At 35.2% G+C, this 27,446-nt stretch overlaps 1 protein-coding gene across 1 annotated transcript in view; it reads left to right on the forward strand.

Moving 5' to 3' along the window:
* Positions 1-27,446, forward strand: part of EYS (eyes shut homolog) — a 702,981-nt gene that overhangs the window by 81,273 nt on the left and 594,262 nt on the right. Inside the window, exons 9-11 of the mRNA XM_059842660.1 lie at positions 3,373-3,539; positions 10,370-10,623; positions 21,266-21,370. Coding sequence (XP_059698643.1) covers positions 3,373-3,539; positions 10,370-10,623; positions 21,266-21,370 — 526 coding nt within the window. The remainder of the gene's footprint in view (positions 1-3,372; positions 3,540-10,369; positions 10,624-21,265; positions 21,371-27,446) is intronic.

Consider the following 27,446-nt stretch of genomic DNA (forward strand, 5'->3'; position numbering starts at 1 on the left):
GACCAATAGTTATTGTTTTTTTAAAAGGAAATTAGGAATAGGAATTAAAAACTACTTTACAATTACTTTTCATTTTCTTTTCAGGTTTAAGATGTAAACAGACCTGCTTAGCAGACATCAACTTGGTTTGTCAAAAATAATTCCCATATGACTTACGAATTAAGCCACGTGTGGAAGTTCCTCTCAGTGTCTATCCACAGCTTTATAATACTGAAATTTATGGAACTCCTTTTGCATATTTTACTTGAAAATGTTCTCTTTTTATTAGCCATGATCCCATGTTGCACTTGCAGCCAAGACCGTAGTTCCAACTTTTTCAATGGAAATATCTATATGCTCAGTATATATTTAGTGTTTAGAGGAGCTGCCACTTCCATGTTTGTTCTGGTCCTTATATGCAATTTTACAAAGTTCCTCCTCTGTAAAAGTAAGGCAGTTTCTGTTTTCAATATTTTTAAGACAAACATTTTATCTACTTGCTTAATGTACTACCAATCCAGGAAAGAATATAGGTCAGATTAAACTAAATTGCACACCTGGGAAAATTTGAATACTCAGGGACAATTGACTTTGCAGTAATAAAACCTGAAGACTATAGTAAAATGCAGGAAAATACACATATGTGTGTGGTTTTTTGTCTATGTAAAATGCAGTTTCATTCAAACTGAAGAGAATTCCATGAAATATAAGATGAAAGAGGGATTGGAAATAATGACTGCCACCTTATCTTGAGCATTTGACAACAGGTGATATTTGGAGAAGAGACAGACATATAGTTATATCCCTCAATTCCTGCAAAGGAAAGATAGGAGAAGAATAAAATCCTCTAAGGTCTAATTATATTTCCTAGCTGAAATAAAGTCTACTGGTTGATTTTGGAAAAAAGTGATTCTTACATTTTATCACGACCACATAAAAAGGCAAAGTGTTAAAGTACTTGCTGTAGAGAGAAGTATGGTGGTCAGACTGACAAGAATAGACCTGTTTATGGTCTGTTGAAACATTAGATTTGTATTTAAACACATTCCAAAAATTTCATTTCAATATAAATCTTTAGATAGTGCTAACACCTTAAAGATAGCACCTTTCTTCACAGTACAACGTATCTAAATGACATAAGAATAAATTAAGCATAATATGGCAATATTTAAATATTTGTCTTAATGGCCTATGGTTTTCTGGATGGTTTTCTTGAGTATGAGTTTATTTGACTTATTTCAGCTTTGAGAAAATAGTAAGCATCAGGATAAAATCCAGCAAAAACATAAATAGAAAAGTAAGAAAACACATAAAAAAATAAAAATTAACAATTCCCATACCATAGAAGGGTTTTTATTTTCATTTATGTTGAACTGCATTTTCCTTCAATATGTTGTTATAATGAATAAGTATCCCAATGTAAGTCTAAAATTCAGCACAGGGAGCATAACAAAAGTCTCTTCATTTTAAGGTCAATTTAAAACTTAATCAAAGACAAATGAATATTAAAATATTTCTGCCAAGGACTGTTATTATTACAAATCTTAATGACATTTTAAAGAGATTCAGACTCAATCAAACTGAAGTATTAGTGCATTAAGTCATCTTTTAGACACCATTTTCTTTAAAAACCAATTGATTAGAAGGAGGGGTCTTAATTGCTTTGAAATGAATATGTAGTTATCTGTCTTCATACAGGCAAAATTTTGATAGAAATGAAAATGGAACTTAAAACCTAAAGTGAGGAAAGGAGCATTAATTCAGACTTATAATTTTCTGTAATTTTTGAAGAATACAGGAAATACTGATTTAGTAGGTAATATTAGGAATTAAAAGCAAAAATGAAAAAAGCTATTCCAGTCTAAAAATTTATCAATCTTTCTGCAAATTGAAAATGAAGCAGCTTCTGATTTCCCACGGTGTAGATGTAATTTATAAACATATAAACATTCAAGGATAGATTGACTCAGCCTTATAATTAAAATGAAAGAAAAATCAGTCTTTTCCTGATAGACACATATTAAGCTAAATTATACAACATAGGAACAATTTTTCTAGTCTTTCAATGAAAAAATAATAGTCTAGGTCACTATTGTCCCTCCTAAAACAAGCACATTTTAAGGGCAGTTGTAAAAATGGTACTGTTAAATTAAAACATAAATGCATTTTACCAACTAAACAATAAATTAATATAATGATTTAATAGCATTCATTTTTTTAGGTTCTTGGGGATGTATCTTTCTTAAACTACAACATAAAAAGATTAAATAACCATATTTATGACCAATGGCTTATTCCATTAAACTTTGGGAAAAAGTCCAATATGTAAAGAAAAAACTCTTTATGTATGTGGTGGGTTGACCCAGGCTAGATGCCAGGTGCCCATCAAAGCCACTCCATCAGTGCCCTCTGCAACTGGACAGGGGAGAGAAAATTGATTATAAGTTTAGATAAGGGCAGAGAGATATCACTTAATGATTATCATGCAAATGAGATTTCACTTACGGAAATTAGTTGAATTTATTACTAACAAAATTAGAGCAGGATAATTAGAAGTAAAACGAATTTTAAAAGCACCTTCCCCCCTTCTTTTCTCCTTCATGGGTTTAATTTTATTCCCAATTTTCTATCTCCTCTTTCCTACAGTGGTGCAGGGATATGAGGAATGGGAGTTATGATCAGTTCATCACATGTTGGTTTTGCCACTGTTTCCTCCTCAGGGAGCCGAGTCCTTCCCCTTCCTTAGTAGGTTCCTTCCCATGGGAGACAGTCCTCCACAAACTTTCTCAGTGTGAGCCCTTCACAAGGGCCACAGTTCTTCCTGATCTGTTACAGTGTGGGTCTCTCCCACAGGATGCAGTCCTTCAAGAACAGGCTGCTCCACCATGGGTCTCCCATAGGGTCACAACTTTCTTTTGGGCATCCACCTGCTCTGGTGTGGATCTCCTCCCCAGGCTGCAGGTGGATCTCTGTATCCCCCATGGATCTCCAAGGGCTGCAGGGGCACAGCTGCCTCACCATGGGCTGCGTCAGGGGCTGCAGGGGAATCTCAGCTCTGGTGCTCAGAGCACCTCCTGCCCCTCCTTCTGCACTGACCTTGGGGTCTGCAGAGCTCCTCCTCTCACATGTTCTCTCTCTGCTCTTCTCTGGCTGCACTTCTGTGAAATAAGTGTTTTCCTTCTTCTTAACTCTGTTACCCCAAGGCTCTACCACTGTCACTGATGGGCTTGACCTTGGCCAGCAGTGTGTCCATCCTGGAGCTGGCTGGCATCTGTCAGGCATGGGAGCAGCTTCTGGCAGTTTCTCAGAGAAAACAGCTCTATAGCACTCCCTCCACTACCAGAACCTGACCATGCAAACCCAACACAGTGTATTTGTAATTTTCATCTTCAGGTATGTGCAAATGGAGGTAGCTGCTTCTATGATGAAGAAAATCAGAGATCTCACTGTGTCTGTGCTCTTGGATGGACTGGAAACACATGCCTTGAGAATATCAATGACTGTGAGACAAACCAGTGCCAACATGGAGCCACATGTGAAGATGGAATTAGTAAATACAGGTACTAATATGTTGCTATCTGTACAAGCCTTCATAAAGTGTTTTATGCCATATGAAGATATTTTGACTTTCAGAAAGAATTACAAAGGGCGTTGTTATTGCAGTAATATAATTTTCATGTCAAAAAATGTCATGGAATACAAATTTTCATAAAGGATATGCATTTAGTAAAACTGTGTATTCTGAAGTGTTGCAGGAAGGAATCACAAATATTCCTCTTTGCTGGTTTAAGAAGTTGAACCAGCTATGCAGAATCTCGCATAAACAAATAATCAATTTGTTTAAAATGGCAAAGAGTTTTTGAGCCTCGACTTTGTCATAAAGTGTCTTATAAATGTTTGAATGATAATTTATTATCATTTCAGTTATTAAAAGAAATGTAAACTATGTGTTCTCCTTAGTGAGCTGTAACATGCTGCAGATATTTTAAAAAGATTTTATAAAATATGGTGAAAAAATGAATAGGAACGGTTTTCTTCAACAAACAGAATTCAGCTGTTCTTATCAGACTTGAATTATTTATTTTTCCTCTACAAAATCCAGAATAAATAAAACTTCTCCATAAAATCTGTGATGGTATTTTGAAAGACATTATTCTGTGCTGTGCCATGCCCCACTTAGAAGCGCTGTAATTAGTATGCTTTAATGTTTCTACTTAGAAAAGATTGCAATTGTGCACAAAATAAAAATAGAGGCAATTAAAGATGTCTTCAATTTCACTTCTGTTTTCCAAGTATCTTCTGTGAAAATACCTGAAATCACCAAAAAAGCACACAACTGGAGAAAAGTGATTGATTCTCAGTGTATCAGAGTTAAAGGAGTTTTTGTCAAAGAATCCTTACAAAGTAAACATCCTTTCTTTTTTTCACTTTGCAATCAACTCTTGTATCAAATTACTGGACCATATTTTGGCACCTTATTTAACTGTTAGATCTGTGGCTTTCTCTTCCTTATCAGGAAAATAATTCTGATAGAAGTACAAAGCTATGTTTACTTTACAAAATCCACTAGCATTTACTGAGAAATTAGTAGGTCTGAAGATATCTGGTAATAAAGAACTTTTGATTTTACCTTACTAATCCAGACTCAATTTACTGACAGAAAACACTTAAACCTTACTTTTTCAGTTATTGAAAGGCAAATTAAATTGACAGATCAGTCTGCTAATCTAAGGAGAAGGAAAATGCACCATTAAGATCTGAATCTCAGATGGTCAGTTTTGCTAGCAGAGAACTTGACCCCAAAAGAACACAACTGGTTATTTTGTCAAGACAAAGTGTATCATGTTTACTCTATAATATCTGCTCTGTTGGGAGAGCGTGGTTGTTTCTCAATGACAGTGAAGCATTTTTTAAAATACCTAAATTATGCTTGCCCTAAAAATAATGATGTTTGCCAAGCTATTGTTAGCAAGTGAAACAAAACCAATTTTCCCTTTCCATTACATGATTGAAAACAAAAGAATACAAGAGGAAATGCTGAACGTAAGTGCACAAACCTTTTCTAAAGACTTGTAATTTCATTTCTGTCCTAAAATGGGTATAATTTTTTATCAAAGGATTTATCAGGAGCTGTATTTGATGCAAAGTAGTTTCAGGAAGACATAAGAGAACTGTCAGTAGAATATATGGAGAATCAAATGTATAAGTGTCATTAAGAACTCCACAGAGATCCATTTTTAAAACTATTACAGCCATTCAAAATCTCTCTAAATGAGTGCAGAAGATAATGATATGCCAAAATTATATATATAATAGATTTTATTTACATAAAATTACTGTAAAACTCTAGACCTTTCTCCTAGTTAAGAAATCTTAAATTTTAAATTATTAAATTTTTGTCATAATGTATTTTTCTAGTGGTAGCTTGATATAGTAATGCTAACACAAGGAAATCATAAAAAATACCCAAATTTGATTCAGGAACATCCCCCTTCCTGTAAGATCTCATTTTGCAAGCCATCTTTTTTTTTTTCCCCAGATAGGAAAAAAGCTGTCAACTGAAGGAAATGTTTTTAGCTTTTTGTCTCCTTACCATGGCTTGTTCTTTTTCTCTTCCCATTTTGAAAAACTGTTCCAGACTGTAGTGTCACCTAGAGGTATTTTTATGTATATGCAAAGCATTTCCTTTGGGTTCAGGTTGGGGAATTGCTCTAAGTGAAGAAGGGAGAGTTTTAAACTTTTATACGGTGCAATTCTCAGCAAGGCTGCATACTAAGATCCTCATAATTACAATAAGAAGTCTTAAGAGTTTTACTCCTTTGGTTTAGTGAGCCTTCTCTTACAACTAAAGTGGCCCAAATCACAGTGACACAAACCCTGTAATTAATTCAAATTAATTGTTGCACTGCCAGCTGAGTCTGTGCTGTTTGTGATATCATAGAGTAAGTCAATCAGCATATGTTTAAAATGATAACTTCAAAGAATTGCTGCTCTTGCCACTGGGTTGATGGTGTAGCTGTCAATTTGAATGTGGCAGATACCATACAATAGAGTAATTGCATCCATATGCCAAAAGAATCTCTTGACCTTTGGTTACATATACGTGAGAGAAAAAATGACAGATAAGATTCATTACCTCAGTAAATAGAAAATGTTTCTAGATTAAAAAGAAAATAATAATGATTTTTGTCTTCTAAGGAACCTGCATTGTTTGATTATGTTCTGCATAAGAGAAGAGAGAGAACTGATTTAATATGCCTCAATGAGAAGCATTTAATGAATAATTTAACTGAAAGAAATCTTTGAGGAGTATAACCTCCTGTTTTGAAATCCAAGGGGAAATTTATTACTCTGATTTCTTCATGCTTGTAAATTTTTTTCTTGTCAACACAACATTTTGGACAACCAAGATCCTAACTGAAATAAGACAATAACAGTGGGTACTTTACTCTTGTCTATTCAGTGGAAAGGAACAACAGAGTGAAAAGATACAATTTAAAACTTGGTGTAGTTTCCATTACCTCTCCTGTTTCCCAGTTCTTCAGTCCAGTGTGTTCAGATGAAGTCCTACATTTATCACAACCCCAGGAAAGCCCAGCAAGGAGAATGCTGAAGCCCAGCACGCTTGAATGTTGAAAATTGCAGGATTTACCACTGTTTAAAAAGTCATGATGAACTAATATACTTTAAAAATGTATTTTATTTAATAGCTATAGCTCTGACATCAGCATTTCATTATTTTCTATGCAGGAAAATGTCTCATTAAGAAATTAAGTTTGGTGTATGGTAAAACTTGAATTGCCAACACATTCTTCAGTATTCAGTATACAAATTTCAGTGCACACAATTAAATAATTAACTAATCTCAGCACAAAAGAGTAAAGGGACACATTGTAGTTTAAAATGTTTTAGAATATGAAACACTTCTTTGCATGATGCCAGCAAGGTTGTGAAAAGTAAACATAATTTGGATAATTTTTGAGCATCACAAAATTTAAAGTTTCCATTATTTTATTCATCCTTGACTTTTTCCATTTTCTTCCAGCTGGGTAAATTGAGCTGTTTGGTTAGAATATTTTTTGTATCCAATTTTCTTTTTACAATTTTATTTATCCTATACTATATATGCAATTTGACTGCAGGACCTAGCTGACAGTGCCCTATAAAGTTAGTACTGTGATATACACAGTTTTCCGCAGCAATAATAGGCTTCATCCATTAAAGAAAGAGGAGAAATACTTTTCCTCAATTCTGCAACTCCAGAAGTTGGGTGGATATATGTCACATTTTTTTAGGGAATACCTCTGTATTAAGTTATACAGCAGCTTTTCTATAGAGAATAGAGATGCATATAAAAAGTCAAAGTGAAACTAAATAATCTTTTCGACAACTTATGTGTGTACAGTTCACATTTCAGTGGCAAAAAGGGATAATTAGTACTGAACAAGCCATCCCAGAGCTGAAGATGGAGCAGGGGAGGGAGGAGTTACTGGATCCAGCACAGGGAGTGACACCCAGACAAGCCATGGAGAGACTGAGCCCCTCCACTGAGATGCCAGTGCACAGCCAGGTCATCCCTCTGATAAGGACAAAATACAATTCCCTGAGCTAGAAATATACTTGCAAATAGAAATTCTGGTATTGTATGTATCTGTATACAATTTTATTTCTTTTTTATTGTAGAGAAACATTTATGCTTCAAAGCTAAGAAGACTGAAAATCAATCCATGCCTCAAAGCTTCTGATATCATGCTCAGTACTTTATTACTGCTGAAGATAATAAAAATAAATTGAATTATAATAAAACAACAACAACAACAACAACAACAACAACAACAACAAAATAATAATAATAATAATAATAATAAATACAGCACTTAAGTGCGCTGTTGTAGGAGATGACCCATACTAAATTAAAAGACATCCAGGTATAGTTTCACTAGGAAAAACAAAGTGCATTTCATTCTTAGCTGGTTTTGATTTCTTCAAACACCAAAGCACTGAAAAATAAGGTATTTATTACATCATTGCTTGTAGTATGGAATCAGAAGTATGAAACCTAAAGTAGAAGATTCTACATCACATCTGTTTCAGTGTAACTCTTCTGTGGTCTCTGAAGATAAGCTATTCAGCTAGTAATAATCAGGAAAGGACAGAAAATTCTTCATCCTCATATTTTTTGTTAAGGAGAGCTCTAAAATAAATTTTACATTCAATGCAAATGATATTAGCCACATTTTCAAAGAATGATTGAATAGTTACATTTTTACAGTGCACACACTAATTGTTACTGTAAGAAAAAAAAATAAATTGATTAAGTACACCACAAAGATTAATATGGCTGGTTGCTTACCATATTATTGTAGATAGATTCAGAAAATGTGCAACTAAAGGTAGCTAAAAGCACACCTGCTTTTAGTGTTTATGCATAATGAAATTTTATGCAAGTCAAAATTTATATTTAGCTATAAATGTAATTGTCTAACACCACCTGCAGCCAAGCCCAATGCAGTCACTCACTCACGCCTGCACCAGCAGGATGGAGAAGAGAATTGGAAGTGTAAAAGTTAGAAAACTCATGGGTTGAGATAAAGACAGTTTAATTGGAAATGAAAAAACCATGCACACAAGCAAAGCAAAACAAGGAATGAATTCACTGCTTCCCATGGGCAGGCAGGTGTTCAGCCATCTCTAGGAGAGCAGGGCCCCATCACACATAACAGCTACTTCAGAAGACAAATGCCATGAGTCAAAATGTCCCGCACTTTTTCCTCCTTCCCTGCACTTGATATACTGTGCATGATGTCCCATGGTCTGGAATATCCCTTAGGTCAGTTTGGGTCACCTGTCCTGGCTTTGTCTCCTCCCAGCCTCCCATGCAGCCCCAACATCCTCACCAGGCTGGCAGAACAAAGAGCAGAAAAGGCTTTGGCTCTGTGTAAGCCCTGCTCAGCAGTAACAAAAACAACTCTATGTTTGCAACTCTGTTTCCAGCATAAATCCAAATCAGTGTATTAAAACCAAGAGGATGAGTACTAGCCACTAACTCTACACCTTCCAAAATTGGCAAAATATGCATGATATTTTTTGTGTACTCTATTCCCTTAAAAATGAGAAACAGAATTGGCTGAGGCTCTCAAGAGAAGGTAGAGATTTCTCATTTACTAAGAAGTGACTGAGGCTGGAAGAGAGAATACAACAGCTATATATACTTGAGTCATTACTGCAGTAGCAATGGATGTGTAGAGCAAAAATGGTAGTGCTGAAGGGCTCACAACCACACTGAATGAGATATGGAGGTGTGAAAGTGCTTCACTTCTTACTTCAAGAAAGATGTATTTTGGTCCATGGACTAAAAGCCCATTAGCAGTTGGTGTCCATTAGCTGTACTCCAAGGCACACAGCTCCTGATTTAATTTCCATATGTCTACCATAAAAAAATGCAGGCACTGTAAACAAGGACAGAAGGAAAGACCCACATGAGCATTCACTTATGTTAAAAATCAAGGAAAAAATACACTTTCTGCCAGATGGATCAATAGAAAATTACTATAATCAGGGCTTTTTTAACTTGTTTGTTCTTTCCATCTTCTGGATAACATCTCTGTGGATTAAGAATATGTATTATGGTAAAACTACCTCATGTGTGAGGACACCTCTGGACGTCACAAGGAGAGGATCAATCAAAGAATATATTGCCAAGTACAAGGGATTTTCCAATTTTACGAGATGTGGGTCAGCTAGGAGATAATCTAGATTTGTTTTCATTCATACAGCAAAAGAAACAAAAAGGTAGAAAGGGTAACCATGAAAAAGTCATCTCCAGCCTTACATGATTTAGATGTCTGTCTAAATTTTGGAAGAAAATACTCTGAACTATTTCTATGAAATATACTGAAAAATATTTGTAGTATTCTATAGATACTTTTTCTTTGGTGAGATGGAAATTGTAGCTTTTGTGGCCAACAATAAAGCACTTTTGTACTGATTTTATATCCAAACAGGTAGTAATATTGTTTATTCCTAGAGATACTGTAGCAGCTAACCATTTTAATTTTCAGAAAAAAAAACAATTAAAATGCATAATGCTCATACCTATGAGTTTTGTCTCTCAATATTTTCATTTGAAGCTCAATATAAATATTGCTACTAGTTTTTCCAATGTAAATAGCTAAGATTTCAACTTAATTTTTACTAGCAGTGCATGTGAAATGAAGTTAGTGACTAATTAAAGGTAAGGAAAGAAGATTGAAAAAGAATTGTGATTCATTTGTGGGTAATGTAAAGGCAGAGTATTGTTAACATTATTAGTGATAATTGACCTATATATTCCAGGCTAGTGATTTAGTTGGATTTTTTCCCCTCTCCTTTCCTCTCATTTCAATAACAGGTGCATATGTCCCCTTGGTTACACTGGCACATTTTGTGAACTTGATATAGACAACTGTATTGGAAACCAGTGCTCTCAATATGGATTCTGCCAGGACCACTTGCATAATTACAGCTGTTACTGTGTGCCTGGATATGAAGGACCCTTCTGCGAAGTTGAAGTTAATGAATGCTCAAGTTCACCTTGCAAAAATGGAGCTACTTGTATGGATTTAAGTGGCCACTTTTCTTGTCATTGTACTGCTGGGTTCACAGGTAAGTTTTGTCCTTTTGAAATGCCTTGTATTATAGATGTGTTTGTCCCACTCTAAGTAAGCAATGTTTATGTTACTGTTTAATTACAATTCTATGTAAATATGCATACATTTGTGATGGAGTTTTAACTTAATTGACATTGAAATTCTTGTGTTGTCCCTCCTAACAGCTCCCCAGCTGACCTTCCCTCCACTAAATGCACAATTCTGAGTAGTAGCTTTGATTCTGATGGGAAAAAAAAATCAATGTAGTTCCAAAATACAATTTTAATTGCGTCATTTTAATTTCACAGTTATGGAGTCTTACATGTTATGGTTCAAGTCATACACAGGCTGATAACAAATATTTTGGTACGGAACATGAAAATGTGAGCTTGAGAGGATTGAGATCAGAAGTACCATCTCTTTGCATGTATAGAATATAATCAGATATATTTGAGTTAGTTGTTCAGATTTCCCTTCTATACAGTGGAGGGAGATAGGGCATCTGTCTGTCCTAGACATCTTTTCTAGGAAGAGATGGGCTTTAGATTTTTGCATTGCATTAGATAAATTCTACACAACCTGATGTTATGATTTCTTTTGGTACTAATTTCTCTTTTGCATGAATAACAGTAATATTCAGACTACATGTGGGAGACGGAAAATTTGAATAGAGTAGTACCAAAGAGTTGCATTTCCAGCCTTTAGTCTATATCATCAAGAACAGGCAACTAATGTTCCAAATGCTTCTCTATTTACAATCTGTGGTATCACTAACAAAGGCAAAAAAAAAAATAGCACGATGTCATTTGTACTAACTAGACATTAACTTACAGCTTCTTCTTCCAAGCTGCTGAGGGCTTTTGCCCTAGTCCAAAGGGTGTGTGTACTAATAGATTTTTAAGTCCCAGTTAAATCACAAAAAAATTAAGTAAAAATAATTTCAATGCTATTTTTTCATTATATGAAAAAATATTTTTTCATTGTATGAAAAAATATTTTTTTTCATTATATGAAAAAATTCATTATACTCACTGTATTCATTACATTTTAATTTTATTATATTCTGGCTAACTACATATACTTTTAACATTTAACTAACATTTTTAATTTCAAATATGTTTACATTAATTTAAATATTTCATTTACATATATTCATTTACACATTTATGTATGTGATATACACTTGCAGATTTGTTGTCCTCAATTTTAGTTGATTATATAGTCTCTTGGTCATTTGCTTGCACATTTAATGAAAGATGTTACTTCCTGTTCATGCTCATTTATTAATAAATGTGCAACAGAAAAGAGAATTGTCCTGAAGTGACTTAAATTCCATTATGATAGCAGAACTGTTTGTCTGAATAGAAGTAAAGAACACAGTATTTGAAAAATATGTGCAAAATATGTGCAAAATCTAACACAATGTATTTCCATCTTGCTGCCTAAACTTCAAGCCTTACTTTGTACTTTGCTGGACTTCATGGGGAACTTCAACCACTCTGATATCTTCTACAGGGACAATACTGTGGAGTGTAAGATCTGCTTGGAAGAGTCCCATGGGATAAAACCCTCAAAGGAAGGGCCTAAGAAAATCTATCACTAAGCTCAAGAGCTATTTGTCTCAAAGAGTGGACAAAAAATACCAGGAGGCCTGTATGGATGATCAAGGAACTCCTGGCCAAATTCAACCAAAAAAAAAAGCATACTGACAGAGGGTAGAAGCAAGGACAGGTAACCTGGCAGGAAATAGAGAGACACTATCTGAGCATGCAGCAAAAAGTTTAGGAAGGTTAAAGATCAAGTTGAATATGACAAGAAATATGAAAGACATCAAAAAGGGTTTCTGTGAATATGTAGGTAACAAAGGGAAGAGAAAGGAAAATGTCCCATTCTTAATGAGACTGGACATGGAAAAGTTTGAGGTCATAAATACCACCTTTGTCTCAATCTGTGCTGGAAAAATTGTCCTTAAAAAATCCACCATCCTGGAGACAAGAGAAAAGGTCTGAAGGAAATAAGACACACCCTTGATGGGTGAGAAACACTTGGGCAAGCTGGATATATGTATGCCCATGGGCCCTGTTGGGATGCACCCACAAATCATAGCATCATAGAATTTTATAGTCATTAATTGGAAAAACCACTCAGTCCAAATGTTAATATAGCATCACCATGTTCACTGCTCAACCATATCCCCATGTGCCCCATCCACAAACCTTATGAACTGTTCCAGGTGTGGCAATTTCACCTCTTCCTTGGGCAACCTCTTCCAATGCATGACTATCCTTTTAGTGAAGACTTTTTTTCCTCTTATCCCTCTTAAACCTCCCCTGGCACAGCTTGAAGCCATTTTCTCTCATCCTGCCACTTGTAACTTGGTAAAAGAGACTGGTGCTCACCTTGCTACAGCCTCCTCTCAAGTAGCTGAAGAGGGTAATATGATTCCACCTCATTCTTCTTTTCTCCAGCTCAACAAACCCAGCTCCCTCAGTTGCACCTCATATGACTTGTGCTCCAGACCCCTCACCAGTTTTGCTGCCTCTCCTTGGATATGTAATTCTGTGAGAGCTGGCAGATGTCATGGCAAAGTCACTGTCATTTAATATTCATAGATCATATTGATTAGCAGAAGCACTCAAAGAATGGAGGAAAGCAAATGTCACTTTTCAAGAAGGGCAAAAATGAAGTCCTGGAAAACTTCAAGCAGCTCACTGTTACCTTGATCCTTATTAAGGTAATGGAGCAGTTAATCCTGGAAATCATGAACAACAAGAAAATTATCTGAATTAATTAGCACGGTTTCAAAAAGGGTTAGTCATACTTGACCAACTTGATAAAATTCCAAAGTGAAATGACTGGCTTGTAGATGAGGGGTGAGCAATGTGTATTGTCTGCCTTGACGTTAACAAAGCTTTCTGCATGATCTTTCACAAGATCCTCATGAAAAAGCTGATGAAGTATAGGCTGGATGAGTAGAGAGTGAGGTAAACTGAAAACTAGAGGAGTAGCTAAGTCCAGAGGAAATGTTTGTTATGGAGTCAACTTTTCAGAAGTAACTAGTGGTGTATTCCAGGAGTCAATAGAGGATCTAGTCCTTTTTAGCTTTTGTGAGAAAAGGCTGAGGAAGCTGAAACTCTTCAGCATGAAAAAATAAGGCTCAGAGAGGGATCTTATCAATGTATATAAATACCTGAAGGAACGGTGTACAGAAGATGGAGCCAGGCTCCTTTCAGTAGTGCTCAGTGGCAGAACCAGAGGCAATGGGCACAAAGGGAAACACAGATGCTGCTCTCTGAACATCAGAAAATACTTTATTACTGTGTGGGCGACTGAGCACTGCCACAGATAGAACAGGGGGGCTATGGAGTCTCCATCCTTGGAGATATTCAAAAGCTATCTGTACATGGTTCTGTGAAACTGGCTCAGGGTGTTACAGCTTGAACAGGGGGATTGGACAAAATTACTTCAGAGGTCACTTTCAATCTCAGCCATTCTGTGACTGTTACTGTGAGGACTTGCTTATATAAGTGACTTAATTATATATTGCTGGAGAACACTTTAAAATAATCTTTATTTTTATCACCCAACAAGATATTATATAATGGCATTTCCATAGAAGTAAATTTAAAGAAAGAAATATCATAATATTACCCATTAGGTATAAGTCATTACCACATGTACTGACAATATTTTTGGATTTTTCAGAGTATAAACCGCAAACAATTAATAAAAGGCTGTTTAAACTTATAAAAATGTTATCACTACCCTGGCAATTACATTTTCATAACCTCTGAGGGTTTCTGATCCTGGGATAGTTTCCTGTACAAAACAGATTTTAAGTTCAGTCATAATTGCATGTTATGAATTAGTGATTTGTATCTCTGTGTACAACTAAAACCACCACATTTAGTCTTATCTCATTTTTGTGTGTTTGTTATGTTGTTTCTCTGTAATTTAGCTTTTTCACTAATCCAGATGTATTCAGTTTTTCTTCATAAATAGTAAATTCACTTTCAGATGAAATATAAAAGTAGTCTCTGCTGCCTATAAGAGAACTTCATACATGTCAAACTTGGAAGTTGCAAAATGATTTTAAAAATTAAGTTAATAACTTTTCAATTTTTCTTAACTCTTGGTCATGTGGTGACCCTCTATATTGCCATTATCTGGTTCAGTCCTTCTAATGTAGTATAATGTTTCAGAGTAATTCAGATTAATTCTTAGTCCTTTCTCCCATATCTTTGTGTTAACTGCATCTCAATACATCAATGCTCAGCATCAAATAATTCCAGCTTTCATATGACTGATATGTCTAAATAAATAGCCCTCTGTTTACTTCTGGTTTAAAGGAAGCCCTTCTTGGAATTATTTGTAAAAATCCCATATTTATCTAAAAATGTCCTTCATTAAAACTCTTTTCTGCTTAGATGCCCACAAAAATGTGAAGGCGGTTACTGAGAACTCTAAGCAGATAGGCAATGTTGTCTGTTGCCTCACTGGTTTCTCTCAAGGGTTTGCATCTATATAATATTGATTGTATAGTTAAGATTTGGGAAATCTCTTCATTCTGAATATATACTGTACTCCACATAGCAAAATATAGTCTGTCATTGCTTCACCTGTGTGTAATTAACAAATAACTATATTAAATCTTATTACTAATGTAGGCCTCACAGTGACTTTTTGAGTTTGACATTCATGTATTCTAAATGTCATGCTCTTCATCATTCTTCTTTTTGCCCAAGAAGAGAAAAATGGCATGTGCACTTTTTGAAATAATTCCATTACTTTAAATTTCTGGGCTTTGTTTTTACTATTTTACTCCACAAATACACAGGAGAAGTTCATGTGATATCTGCAGTCTGAGGAAATTTTTAGTGTTTGTATTTTCAGTACAGTATTAATTGGCTTTACATTCATTGGATGTTTTTAAATAGTTTCCCCCTTCTGTAAAAGGTGTGATTGTATATCCTCCATGCCATCAAGTAAAACAAATCTTGAAGGAAAGTACTTGAAGTTATGTGAAAGCCAATCCCTTTTGACACAAGTAAGTTTAAAGCTTAATCCCTTATGCAAATCAAGTCTAGGAGAGATGATGGACACCCTAACACATTATGAAGATTGATTCTATTTGCAGGGAGCAGCAAGATCAAGGCTGCTCCACGAGAGGAATCACAGGCTAGAAAGCAAGTTTAACCTCAGTGCAATGTTGCCATCTAACTAAGCAAAGCACAGTTCTGCAGCATCTACGCAGAGAAGTCAGAACCAGTGTCTGATAACAGGGTTCCTGACAAGCCCCAGACAGCACAAGCAATGCATCAGATCCAGGATCAAGTTAGAAATAGTAGGAGACAGAACCAGAGACAAATATCTAATATACGTATAAGTGATCCATCCAAAAAGAAAAAAAAAAAAAACCAAAAACATCTCAAGGTCACTCTTGAGACTGGGAGGGAAGCAGGATGGAAATTAAAACATCTACAGAATAGTTCAGGGCAGATCAGAGTACCCACAGTGGACTCATTGGCTACAGGCAAGGTCTGTAGGAAGCCCCTGGGTGGATCTGCTGCAGACAATTTGGGTATGTCAGTGCTCTTAGAGCTCTGATAGCTGCTTTATAGGAATTGCCTGAAGCAGGGTCATCTGGAAAACACGAAATCCTTTGTTTTGCTGACAAAGAAAGGCAATCAGGTTCATTTTTTTCTCACACATATTCTGCATTTTAAACGTCTTCTTCCATTTCCATTCATGCAGTTCACATCTTGATAGGACTAGAAGCACAGCTCATGTCTGCTCCCACACTTCCACCACATACCAAGGCTTGTCTAGATTTGCAGCTCAGGGCATTGGGTAGCGCAACCTTTTCAGGGGCTCTGGCTGGCTTTTTCTGCTAGGGAAGATTGATTATTGCTGGCACATTGTGCCAGAGCAGACTGTCAAATGTACGGTGTAATCCCACGGACATAGATGAGCTGGGCTCAGGGCAGTTTACATTTGAAGAGTCACAGACTTTATCTGAGTTAAAACTCTTTCATGGAAGCTAAGAGGATGGAGTTGTTTGACACATCATATAAATTTTCAATCTGTAATAGGTGTTCACAGAAAGGATTACTCTGTATGAGGTAAATAAAAATTAGATTTGTTTTGGATTTTTAACTACTACAACAACTAAGACAGAAAAGACCTCAAAGTAAATTTAAAAACAAGCAAGTGTGTAGAACAACAAAGCTGAGAAAAAGAAATGTCTGTCAAGTTTATTAAAGCCTCACCTGGACCATCTCTCTTTCTTTTTCATAACTGCATTTTCTGCAAAGTCAGCAGAAGCATTACTCAACTTGATGCATCTCTTATCTAACAGAATAGCTTATATTGCTAAGCAAGCAAGAAAATGTCACAATTCGTTATCAGGTACATGACTGGAATGCTTTGCAATTATACACATTTTATAAAATGCTGGATAGTAAGACAGGGGTGTTGTGAAAACAATCCCCAAATACATGGTTAGTATTTTGGCTACTTCTTGAACTTTATAAAACCCTTGTGTTTTGCTTTTTTTTGGTTGTTGTTTTTTTTGTTTGTTTGTTTGGTTTTTTTTTTTTTTTTGCTTAACAGCACTTCATTAAGATTACATTAAGCAGAATTTTAAATAATTTGCATTTTATTTTGCCTATAAAACAAAAGTTGGTATAAACAGTATTTAAAAGAAACATTGTATTTTGATCTTTTTGCATGTGTTTTGTGATTCAGATAGAAATGTTATAGTGGTGGTGGCACTCAATAAGAGATACTTTAAATATAATGTGTATTACCTTAAGAAAATAAGCTCTCAAATTATTTCAGTTCTATTCTAACTTCTCAATGAATTTCAGATATTTTTTCTAATCTCTGAATAGAGATTTCAGAACAGTTTGAAATTCAACTTATTTTGCTATCAAAAATCCCCTCAATTTTGTGGATATTCTACAAAATCTAACAATAGTTTGAAAAGTTCAGATAAAGTGCAAAGTTAATGTCTTTAAGTAAAGCAGAAAAAGACATAAAAATTTTGAGAAGTTCAAACTTTCAATCTGATGATCTTACTGAGTTGCACTTCTGAAGGTAAGGAATATTCAATGAGAGTTCATCCATTAGACTTATGAAACTTTTTTTTTTTTTTGCTGTCTTTCATCTGTAGTTAAATTTACCTGAGAACTTCAGAGTCCCTCTATTTGCTAAAACAGCATGATTATTTTAAGGAGAGTAAGAGGTATCAGTAACACTGAGGATGATGAAATATCTTAGCTAATATTTTTAGTATTCACCTTTTCAGCTCCTTGTGTTCTTCTCAACACCTTTGTGCTGCTGCAAAATAATGTCTTGTGTATCATCAGTGTGCCACTAGAAAATGTTGCTGTTAAAGATCATGCAATGAAATTTGCAAGTGACAGACTTTCCTGTAATTATCTGTTATATATTTGAGAACACTGCAATTTTATACAGCATAAAATATTCTATAGCATTAATAGAAGTATAGTAGGCTCACAGTAATTTTTAATATTCTCTTTGTACTTCAGAATTGGTGATATGATGCCTTTAAAATGTATAGGATCTCAGACCTAAAGCTATGATTTATTAAATATCTAATTAAATATTTTGTTATACTAGTAATTATGTTTGGAATGTGTTGTATTAATTTTAACCTTAAAAGCATAAACAAAAAAAAAATATATTACCATACTTTGATGCTGAAAGTGATTTGTAGCCAATTAACAATTTTTATCTGACTTTCAAAGAAGGTTCTCATCATACATTTCAAATGCATAGTTGAGAGGAGCTGCATGCTGAAAACAAAAAAGGCTTCTCTGCATCTGTCCAGCTTTTTTCATGTCTCAAATACTCAGAAAATATGGTCTCACAGTAGCTTCATAGATTCTTTGATTCCCTCTGAAATATTTTTAAATACTGCCCACATATTACCTTTGTACTCTGAGAACATGAATTCCTAAATTCCCCCTTGCATGTTATCTTAGATATCATCAGTATATGATGATGCTCTCATTCTATTATTTCCCTTGGAACTGCATTTGCTTTAACCTTTAACAATTCAAGGGTTGTGAAAGAATCTGTTTCAAGGAGTTTTTTCTAGTACACGCTACAGCTTGCCCATGGCTTGTGGCCAGACAATTTACTTCTGCAGGAAACTCTGGTTGTGCAATTTGTGCTACTCTCCACCGGCCTATCTGGAGGAACAGATGCCAATGCATTTTTATTTATCTCCCTCAAAAGAGATAAATAATAATCCCACCATAATCAGGGACCTGAACGGGAAAAAAAAAGGAATGCAAAATACCAGAATTAGATCGGCAAAGTTGTATATAGTGCCATTACTTTATCAGCACTTCAAAGAAAATTCTTTAAAAAAATTAAAGAACTTAGAAATTAATTTATATGTTGGCCAGTCCTTGCTGTAATGCTCACTGGTGCCATGGCATATGTTAGAGAGCATTCAGCAGCTGCTCATAGCAGAAAGCTTTTTTGTTTACTGAGTTACCTGAACTCTCCCTAGACTATGCTTTTTCTCCTTCTTTTCATATATGTATCTTCAAATCTTATGGAAAATGCAGAGCATATTTAGAGGCAGAAAAACCCAGTAGGAGCCCTTCTATCACAAGTTTATGTGTGGAAGAGAATTTTGGTGCTTCATTTCTCCCAAGAAGACCTTTTGTATCTAGTAGATACAGGTTTTGAGAGCCAAGAGTCCTGGTTCATATGATTCTATGAGAGAGCATGCAGGTGTGCTGCAGAGAAGAGATCAAATTATTTTCACCATGGAAAGAATTCAGAAGAATATCAGCATTTGGTTTCTTTTTATCTTCTGCTGTAAGATACACAGAAAGACCAGCATGCTTTCCATACTGCTGACTTGTTATAACTACTGAAGGTGATTCACCTCCATCATCCTATGGCTGGATGTAGTGGGTAAACCCTGGCTGGACACCAGGCACCCACCAAATCCTCTCTATCACTCCCCTCTGCAACTGGACAGGGGAGGGATGATATAACAAAGGGTTCATGGGTTGAGACAAGGAGAGATCACTCACCAAATACCATCACAGGCAAAACAGGCTAGAATTAGAGCTATTAATTGAATTTATTGCTAATAAAATCAGAGCAGGATAATGAGAAGTAAAATAAGACCTTTAAAAACACCTTCCTCCTTCCCAGCGCTACATGCTCCCTGCCAACAGCACAGGGAGACAGGGAATGGATTTATGGTCAGTTCATCATCTGTGGTTTCTCCCTCTGCTCAGGAAGAGGAGTCCTTTCCCTGCTCCATCATGGGATTCTTCCAAGAGGAAATATTTCTCCATGAATTTTTCCAACATTATTCCACTGCACGGGAAATAGCTTTCCACAAACTACTTCAGCATGGGTCATTCTTCCATAGCATGCAGTCCTTCAAGGACAGGCTGCTCCAGTGTGGTCCCACACATGGTGACAAGTCATGCCAGAAACCCTGTTCCTCCTCTGTCCAAGGGGCTGTAGGTCCCTGCCAGGAGCCTGTTCCAGTACAGACCTCCCACAGGTTCACAGCTTCCTTTCAGGCACCACCTGCTCTGGCATGGATCTCCTCCAAGGGCTGCAGGGGCACAGCTGCCTCACCATGGGCTGCACCATGGGCTGCAGGGGAATCTCAGCCCTGGTGCCTGGAGCACCTCCTGCCCCTCTGCTGACCCTGGTGTCTGCAGAGCTGTTCCCCTCACATATTCTCACTCAGCTGTTCTCTGGCTGCAGTTTCAAATGTGCAAGAACTTTTTTTCTTCCTTCTTAAATGTCTTATCATAGAGGTGTTACCACCCTCTCTGGTTGGTCCAGCCAGCCTTAGCCAGCAGCACGTCCATCTTGGACTTGGTTGGTATTGGCTTTCTTAGACAAGAAGGAATCTTCTGGCACCCTCTCACAGAAGCCATCCCTGTGCTCCTCCTTCTACCAAAATAGGGCCTCACAAACCCAATATATTGGAAACAGCATTTCCTGTTACATATCAAAGCAATCACTTTTGTAGATTAAAAATCTACTTTTCACTATACTTCCTAGATTTGTTCTTAATTGTTTCACCCCCTTTTATCTGCATTTTGCCTTATTAAATATTCTTTAGTGATTTGATCTTACTCCTCCTTTATTCAATATTACAGTACTGACAACTTGCTGTAGACCATAGGCTGAACTGTTCTATTGCACATAAATATCTGTAAATTAGTGTTGGCCTGATTTTCATAGTCAGTGGTACTTCACAATTCTGTTTCAAAGGTGTCAGAGAGCAAAATGAAAGAAAATTATTGACAAAACTGGACAAAAATTGCTTGAATGCTGTAGATTTGTATACTGGGGAAAAAAAAAAATCATCAGGAGTCTGCAGAACCTCAGTAGGAAAGCTTTCTATTTTCCTGATTGTAATGCTTCCAACTTTGCCTGTCAAAATAGACTGCCCTGTAACCAGTGAAGCAGAAAAATGCATGACACACAGTGGGTCTATCAGTAGTGTGGTGTACCATGGCCAGTGGGGTCACCATGTAGACTGTGAAAATCCCATAGACTTTTTTCATTGCAAATATATCTCGATGATTTCAACATGTCAGCATATTTGTCCTTTTTTTATTTTTAATTCAAATTTTCAGGAGAAACATGTTCTGTTCGCATCAATGAGTGTCAAGACAAACCCTGCTGGAATGGAGGAACCTGTGAAGAGGGCATAAGTGGCTTCAAATGCAATTGCCCCTTTGGTAAGCATTTATAATTTATAGAATTCCTACCTTGGCACAATATGACACAGTACTTGTCACTCAAGTGCTCTAAAGTCTTGCATTATGCAAGAAGAATGCTTGCATTTTTAAATGTACAGAGCTAGTTTTTTAGACTAATAAAAAGATTTTTTTTCTCTAATTTTGTCATAAGAAAATCTTATAAATTATAGATTAATTAGATAAAAGAGTACTTGCAGTACTGGAACATACTGGGAAAGAAATATAACAGAACTGAAGATTTTAAATTATTTAGTATATATAGGTATAGACACCTTAAAGCAACACATTCTTTCAAACAATATAGAATTCAGGCAGCAAAATGTTGAAATTGAGTAAACATAAAGACCCCAATCTTCCAAATCCTATTCCACTGGCCTAATTGCTAATTCCCAAAGGAACTGAACATTGCTCTAAAGTTTGTATGACCTCAGTCTGGTTGTCTGATCTTTGTGGTATCTGAAATGTCTTGAAGTATCAAAGGTATTTTAAAAGGCTGGAAGATATGCTAGAGTATATAAGGGACATCCAAGATGCATCAGGCCAGGTGGCAAATGAACTCAGAACAACACAAAAAGACCAATCAAAATCAGGGAGAAAGATATATACTACTGAAAGTTTTGCCTTGCCAATTACATATATATTGTTTAATTTGAATTTTACATGTTATTTTGTATTGACTAAGAAAACGTAGAAAAGGGTGGGTTAGAAACTCCTAACCTTAGAAATTGCTTTGAAGGAGCCTGGGGTACCAATTTTGCAACTTGCAAGTTCATTCATAAATATGGATGATAAATTACTGATAATTTCAAAAATAGTTTTTGTTTGTACGTGTGCATTTATAAGCTCATTGTTACTATGGAAAATAAGAGCAAGAAAACAAATTTTATATGGGTATGGACTAAGAAGTACATATAGTACTGTGGTGTTTTGAAGATAAACTCATGGTGGTCAGGAAAGCCTGGAAATGTCAGAGTAGTGAATCACAGGTCTCCAATGAACCCTCTCAAACTGAACAACTTTTTAATGTATTTAATAACATAAGATCCTTAAATGCCTTAAGGTTGGTATCTGCTGAGTTGGGAACTGAAGACAATACTGAGTTATATCTTTAAAGATAAGGCGATGCTTTCAAGTTTGTTGCTTCACTGAGACAAATGTAAGCCTGCCAGGTGTTACACTGAATAAAGGCTGTATAAAAATATTAACACAAATATTATCTCCTTTGTTCTTCTGAGATGGAGATTACCCCATTCAATGCACTGCTTTGCTGCCATCAGTGTTTGACTCTTATTGGTATTTGCCAAGACTTTTATCTACAGTGGATTTTACACAGAAGCATGCTGCACCTCTTTCTTTGCACAGGTCTAAAAGGAGAACTCTTTCGTACAGCAGAGTGCATGTCAGTGACAGGAAGCAAAATTGTGGCATTGTATTAGCAATCATCTGTGTCTATTTCTTTAAAGAAACCCAGTCACTTTGTAAAGGTTTCCTTACCCAATTAAATTTTTTAATAATTCCCAGTGTGTGTGGGGGATCTGGAACAATGAAGTTTATGTAAAGGACATATACACTAAAATTATGAGTTTCATTCTAGTGACTAAAAAAATACTGTATATACCAGTGGTTCTTCATCATCATCAGTCAAATAATCATAAAAACCTCATAGTGAACCAGGGGTCAGCTGTAGAAATGATCAGTTATTTCTGAAAGGAGTTATGACTTGCTGTAATTTGCAGCTACATTATTAATATGATAGCAAACTGAATTGGAGAAGGGGAAAATTGTGTACTGATGTGAATACCTAACAATGAGCTGAAAAAAGGAGAATTTTAATCTAAATGTGAAACGTATTCTATTTGTGCCCTTGGCTAAATTAATTAATATCCCTGCTCATATTCTCTAGGTGAAAGTGCAGATAAACAAATGTAACTATTTCAAATACATTGCTGTGATTAAATAATGCCTGTAAATTGCCTGAAATCACAAGAAGTTATGTTAATGGATATTTATACTCCTTCCTCAGTTCTAACAAAAGCATCACTTCAAAAGATAACACAGCTGACTTGAGTTAATCTTTAAGTGAAAAATAACAATTTTTCCCCCATAGTCTCATTGACAGCCAGTGTGCTCCTGGATTTCTGGAAAAAATTAGTTTTGCTTCTCAGAGAAACTGTAGTTGTTGACTTTTCAGCAACTAAATAATAGTGAGTAAATAAAAAATAAAAATATGTAATAAATCACATGTATTCAACAGCAATAGACAAGGTAACACAAAGAATTCGGATGCTCCCTAATGATGAAGTTCTTTTAAATGAAAAACTTGTATCTATAACTGTCTGCCTAGACCAATAATATTTTTATTCATTAGGTGCATAGTTGCTGTCTTTGCACTTTTCTGCTTTGCCTCTGTTGTTTAAAATAGTATCTGCTCCTTATTTTTATTGAAATTGACCTTTCAATATCAAATATGTAACAAGCAATGAGTATAAAAATCTTTCCTCTCTCCTCAGTGGAGGTTCTGTTTCAAATTTTATTTAGATTATTTTTTATGATTAATAGTAACTCTGTTTTACTAGATGCATCTTAAAAAAAGTTAGTTGGGCAAGAAATATGTCAACATTTCTGCCATGTCAAAAGTAAGCAGCACTGTTTTTTACCTTTTACTAAAAATTCAGAGGTAACCACAGTTAGAAGTTACATACATTAAAAGGGTAATCACAGTTAGGAGTTGTATACATTAAAATTCATTGAATATTTTTTTCTTAAAATTATGGCATAACAGTATATTATTTATTTGAATTTAAAAAAGCATAAGTCCTCTTAAAGTACAATTTAGAAGAAAAGGATTAATTTCTTTTTAGTTTTTCTTTCACAAACATTAATGCTAAGCTAAGAGATGTGGAGTTTTGCATTAGCAATGGGTGAAGATAGTTTATCTAAAGACCTTGACATGGCTTAATAATGAAAAGATGCTGTATAATAGTAAACATAGAATAAACATATATGTTTTGAAAGGAAATAGAGATTTTTTATCTTTTATCTTATAGAATTTCCATGCAAAGTGAATGTAAGACTCGCATTTTTTATTATAAAGATATATATTTTTCCAAAAGCTCGTCTGGTTACCTCTGGTATGCAGTGTTGCATCTGGAAAATGCATACCTGGCCCAGTGAGAGCATGGATGATCTCACATCATACACATTATACATGAAAAATGTAAGGCTGATTTCTTCACAGTGCTGTGTGCTGTAGATATTTGATTGTATCTGAAGAAAGCAAGCTGATTAGCCTGTTTAATAAACAAGGTTCATTAACTCATAAAGAATGTTATGGTAATACTTGGGCTGCTTCTGATAATAAGTGGGATCTTTCAGATCCTGTGTCTTTATAAAGTAGAGTGATTAAGAAATGCAGAGCAGCTAGCATATTACTGTTGGGGGGAGTTAAGAGAATTAAATTGTCAGAGAAGATTCATATTCTGATAAAGCGGCTTTTGATTGAGACTTGTGGTCCTCCAGTTTTATTTTATTTTTATAGAGCTTAATAAGAGCTTAAAGTGGGAAAAGCACACAGAATGTACAAGTTGTCCTATGCTATATTAAGGCAATAATCATACATATTTATGTCTGTATGAACTTTCCAAGACAGTTTTGTCTTCTAGAGAGTTACCCAGATCTACCCCAAATGCTTCTGTAGCCTACACAGTCCATTAAAATGACCTCAAAACTGCAATATTTAGTTTAAATTTTAAAACTTACATATAGGGTTCATTCATCCTTGAGAACCACAGCTGTTTTTCCTTGTCAATAAATCATAACTTTGCATATTTAAAAAATCTAAAACATATGCATTTAATTGTGTGAGCTCATTTTAAGAAAATATATCCTATGCTTTATTAATTACTTTCAAGTAGTTCAATTTCTTCATATGTGGTCAATTTTAATACACTGTTATTTTTATATGACAAATCCCCTTTCAGCAGCTTTAAAAATAATCCATGAAAATTCTCTGTAATACAGCTGAGACCTTTCTTAGAAATTATTCCAGTAGTCCATCCTGCTGTTGATAAGATATTGCCACTAAATAGGATGAAATGAGGTCATTTAATCATACAGATCATTAATTCACATAAATGTATCTCAGCTTTGCTGGAAACCTGAAATAACTAGAGTCAAATTATAAAAGCAGATAACTAGACAAAAAAATTTCCTTATAATCAATTTGGATTGATATTAATGTTTTTGGTTTTGGGGTTTTATTGGTGGGGGGAGGGTTGTTTGTCATTTTTGTTTGGTTGGTTTGGGTTTTTTGCCTTTTGATTTTGTTTTCCTCATTTCCCTGTACTATATTCTCATTTTATTAACACAACATAGGAAGCCAATGCATCAAAAGGTATAGGTTACTTTCATTAATGGACTCTTCAGGTCTGCTTTGGTGGATTTTTGTGACAGAAAATGATCTTTATTTTTGCACCTCGAGATAAAAGGGAATAATATACAGATAGATCAAATAGAATCAGACAATATCTTTAGATATTGCATGAAATCATTACCTAAGTCCTTTTCTCTCATAGTAAAAGTCATGCATGACTTTCATATGAATATCTTCTGAAAATGTTTTTCAGGAAAGTAATTGTATAGTAATATAGCTTGGGTGACGGGTTACTGCTATATACTGATGACCTTGTAGAGGAGATTTTGCAGGCATTATTTCTGAGCTTTAGGCAGGTCAGGTCAAGTGTAATATGTTTTAGCTTTTGCTTTGTTCCTCACTATCCTACTCTAGGTTTAATTTGCAATAAATTAGATTCATTTTCTCCAAGCTGAGTTTATTTTTTCCATAATTCTCTCTAGCAAGTGATTTCACTGTTTTTATTTCAACCGATGAGATATTTAATCTAATTTTCTCTTCCTGCCCTGCTGACAAGAGGCAGTAAGAAAGCAGATAGCTGGGTAGAGGTCTGGAAGCCATCCAGGGTGAATCCACCACACACCCACAGGCATCAATACTGTGAATCAGCAGATTTAACAAAAAAGAAAAGTAAAAATGTGAACTTTCATTATTTTAGCATCCTCTAGTCTATTGTGCACCAAAGGATGAAGTTTGTAGGAAGAAAGTTCTAAAATATTTAAATTCAGGTTATTCATTAATACAAGTAGCATAAGAAAATTTTTATGAGATTCTTGAACTATGGGGAAAGTACTGTAACAGTAAGTCCTATAAGCAGGATGGAAAGACCCTAAATATACCTTCTGCTCAGTAAAGCCAAGTGCTGCACCTATAGTTGCTCTGTCTGGAAGATGACACTGGAAAGCCAAGGAGTCTGAAACCTGTGTTCCAACCCAGCAAGGCATCTTGTGTTATTAAATAGTATAATCTGATATTTTTCATCAATTTTATTGGAAGAAATTCCAGCCTCTTTCCTTGAAGCAGAGAAACCATCCAATCAGTACCAAAAATACTGAGGAAAATGTTAGGCACTGTCTCTTGCCATTACTTGTGATTTTTATCATTAGAAACATATTGATTAATAGGTATAGATTAATAGGTATTCTGAATTCAGTGTAATAAAAGTACAACTTAATACCATCTTCAGTGATAGAGGCAATGGCCAAGGAAATTTAAGTGATGATATATATGCAGCTACTATTTGATAGTTGATTTAATATGTGATGTTGGAAGTAATATGGTGTTGGCTTAATATAGAGTGAATGTAATTCTCCACAGAATCTATCAAAAAATTGAAGGGAAGATAACTGATGAGAAAGTCCTAAAGGACCTGTGTTGTGCTCCAACCTTTGTTAAGATTAATGTATCCAGAAAACTTTTTACCTATCAGTGAACCAGCATGTTCAGCAGGGAAAAAAGTATCCATGGAGACTCTTAGATCAGCTCTTGTTCCAAGAAATAATGTACATTTTCAAACCCATGGATTCACTCCCTGTATGCTTTATTGCCTTGAAGTTTCTTTGTACATTCTTCTTCTTTTATGTTGCTCAGTCTTCAGATTGTTTTTATTAGTCTCTGATGGGTTTTTTCATTTTGGCTGTTTAT

The sequence above is a fragment of the Haemorhous mexicanus genome, chromosome 3 (genome assembly GCF_027477595.1).
Source record: "Haemorhous mexicanus isolate bHaeMex1 chromosome 3, bHaeMex1.pri, whole genome shotgun sequence".
Lineage (NCBI taxonomy): Eukaryota > Metazoa > Chordata > Aves > Passeriformes > Fringillidae > Haemorhous > Haemorhous mexicanus.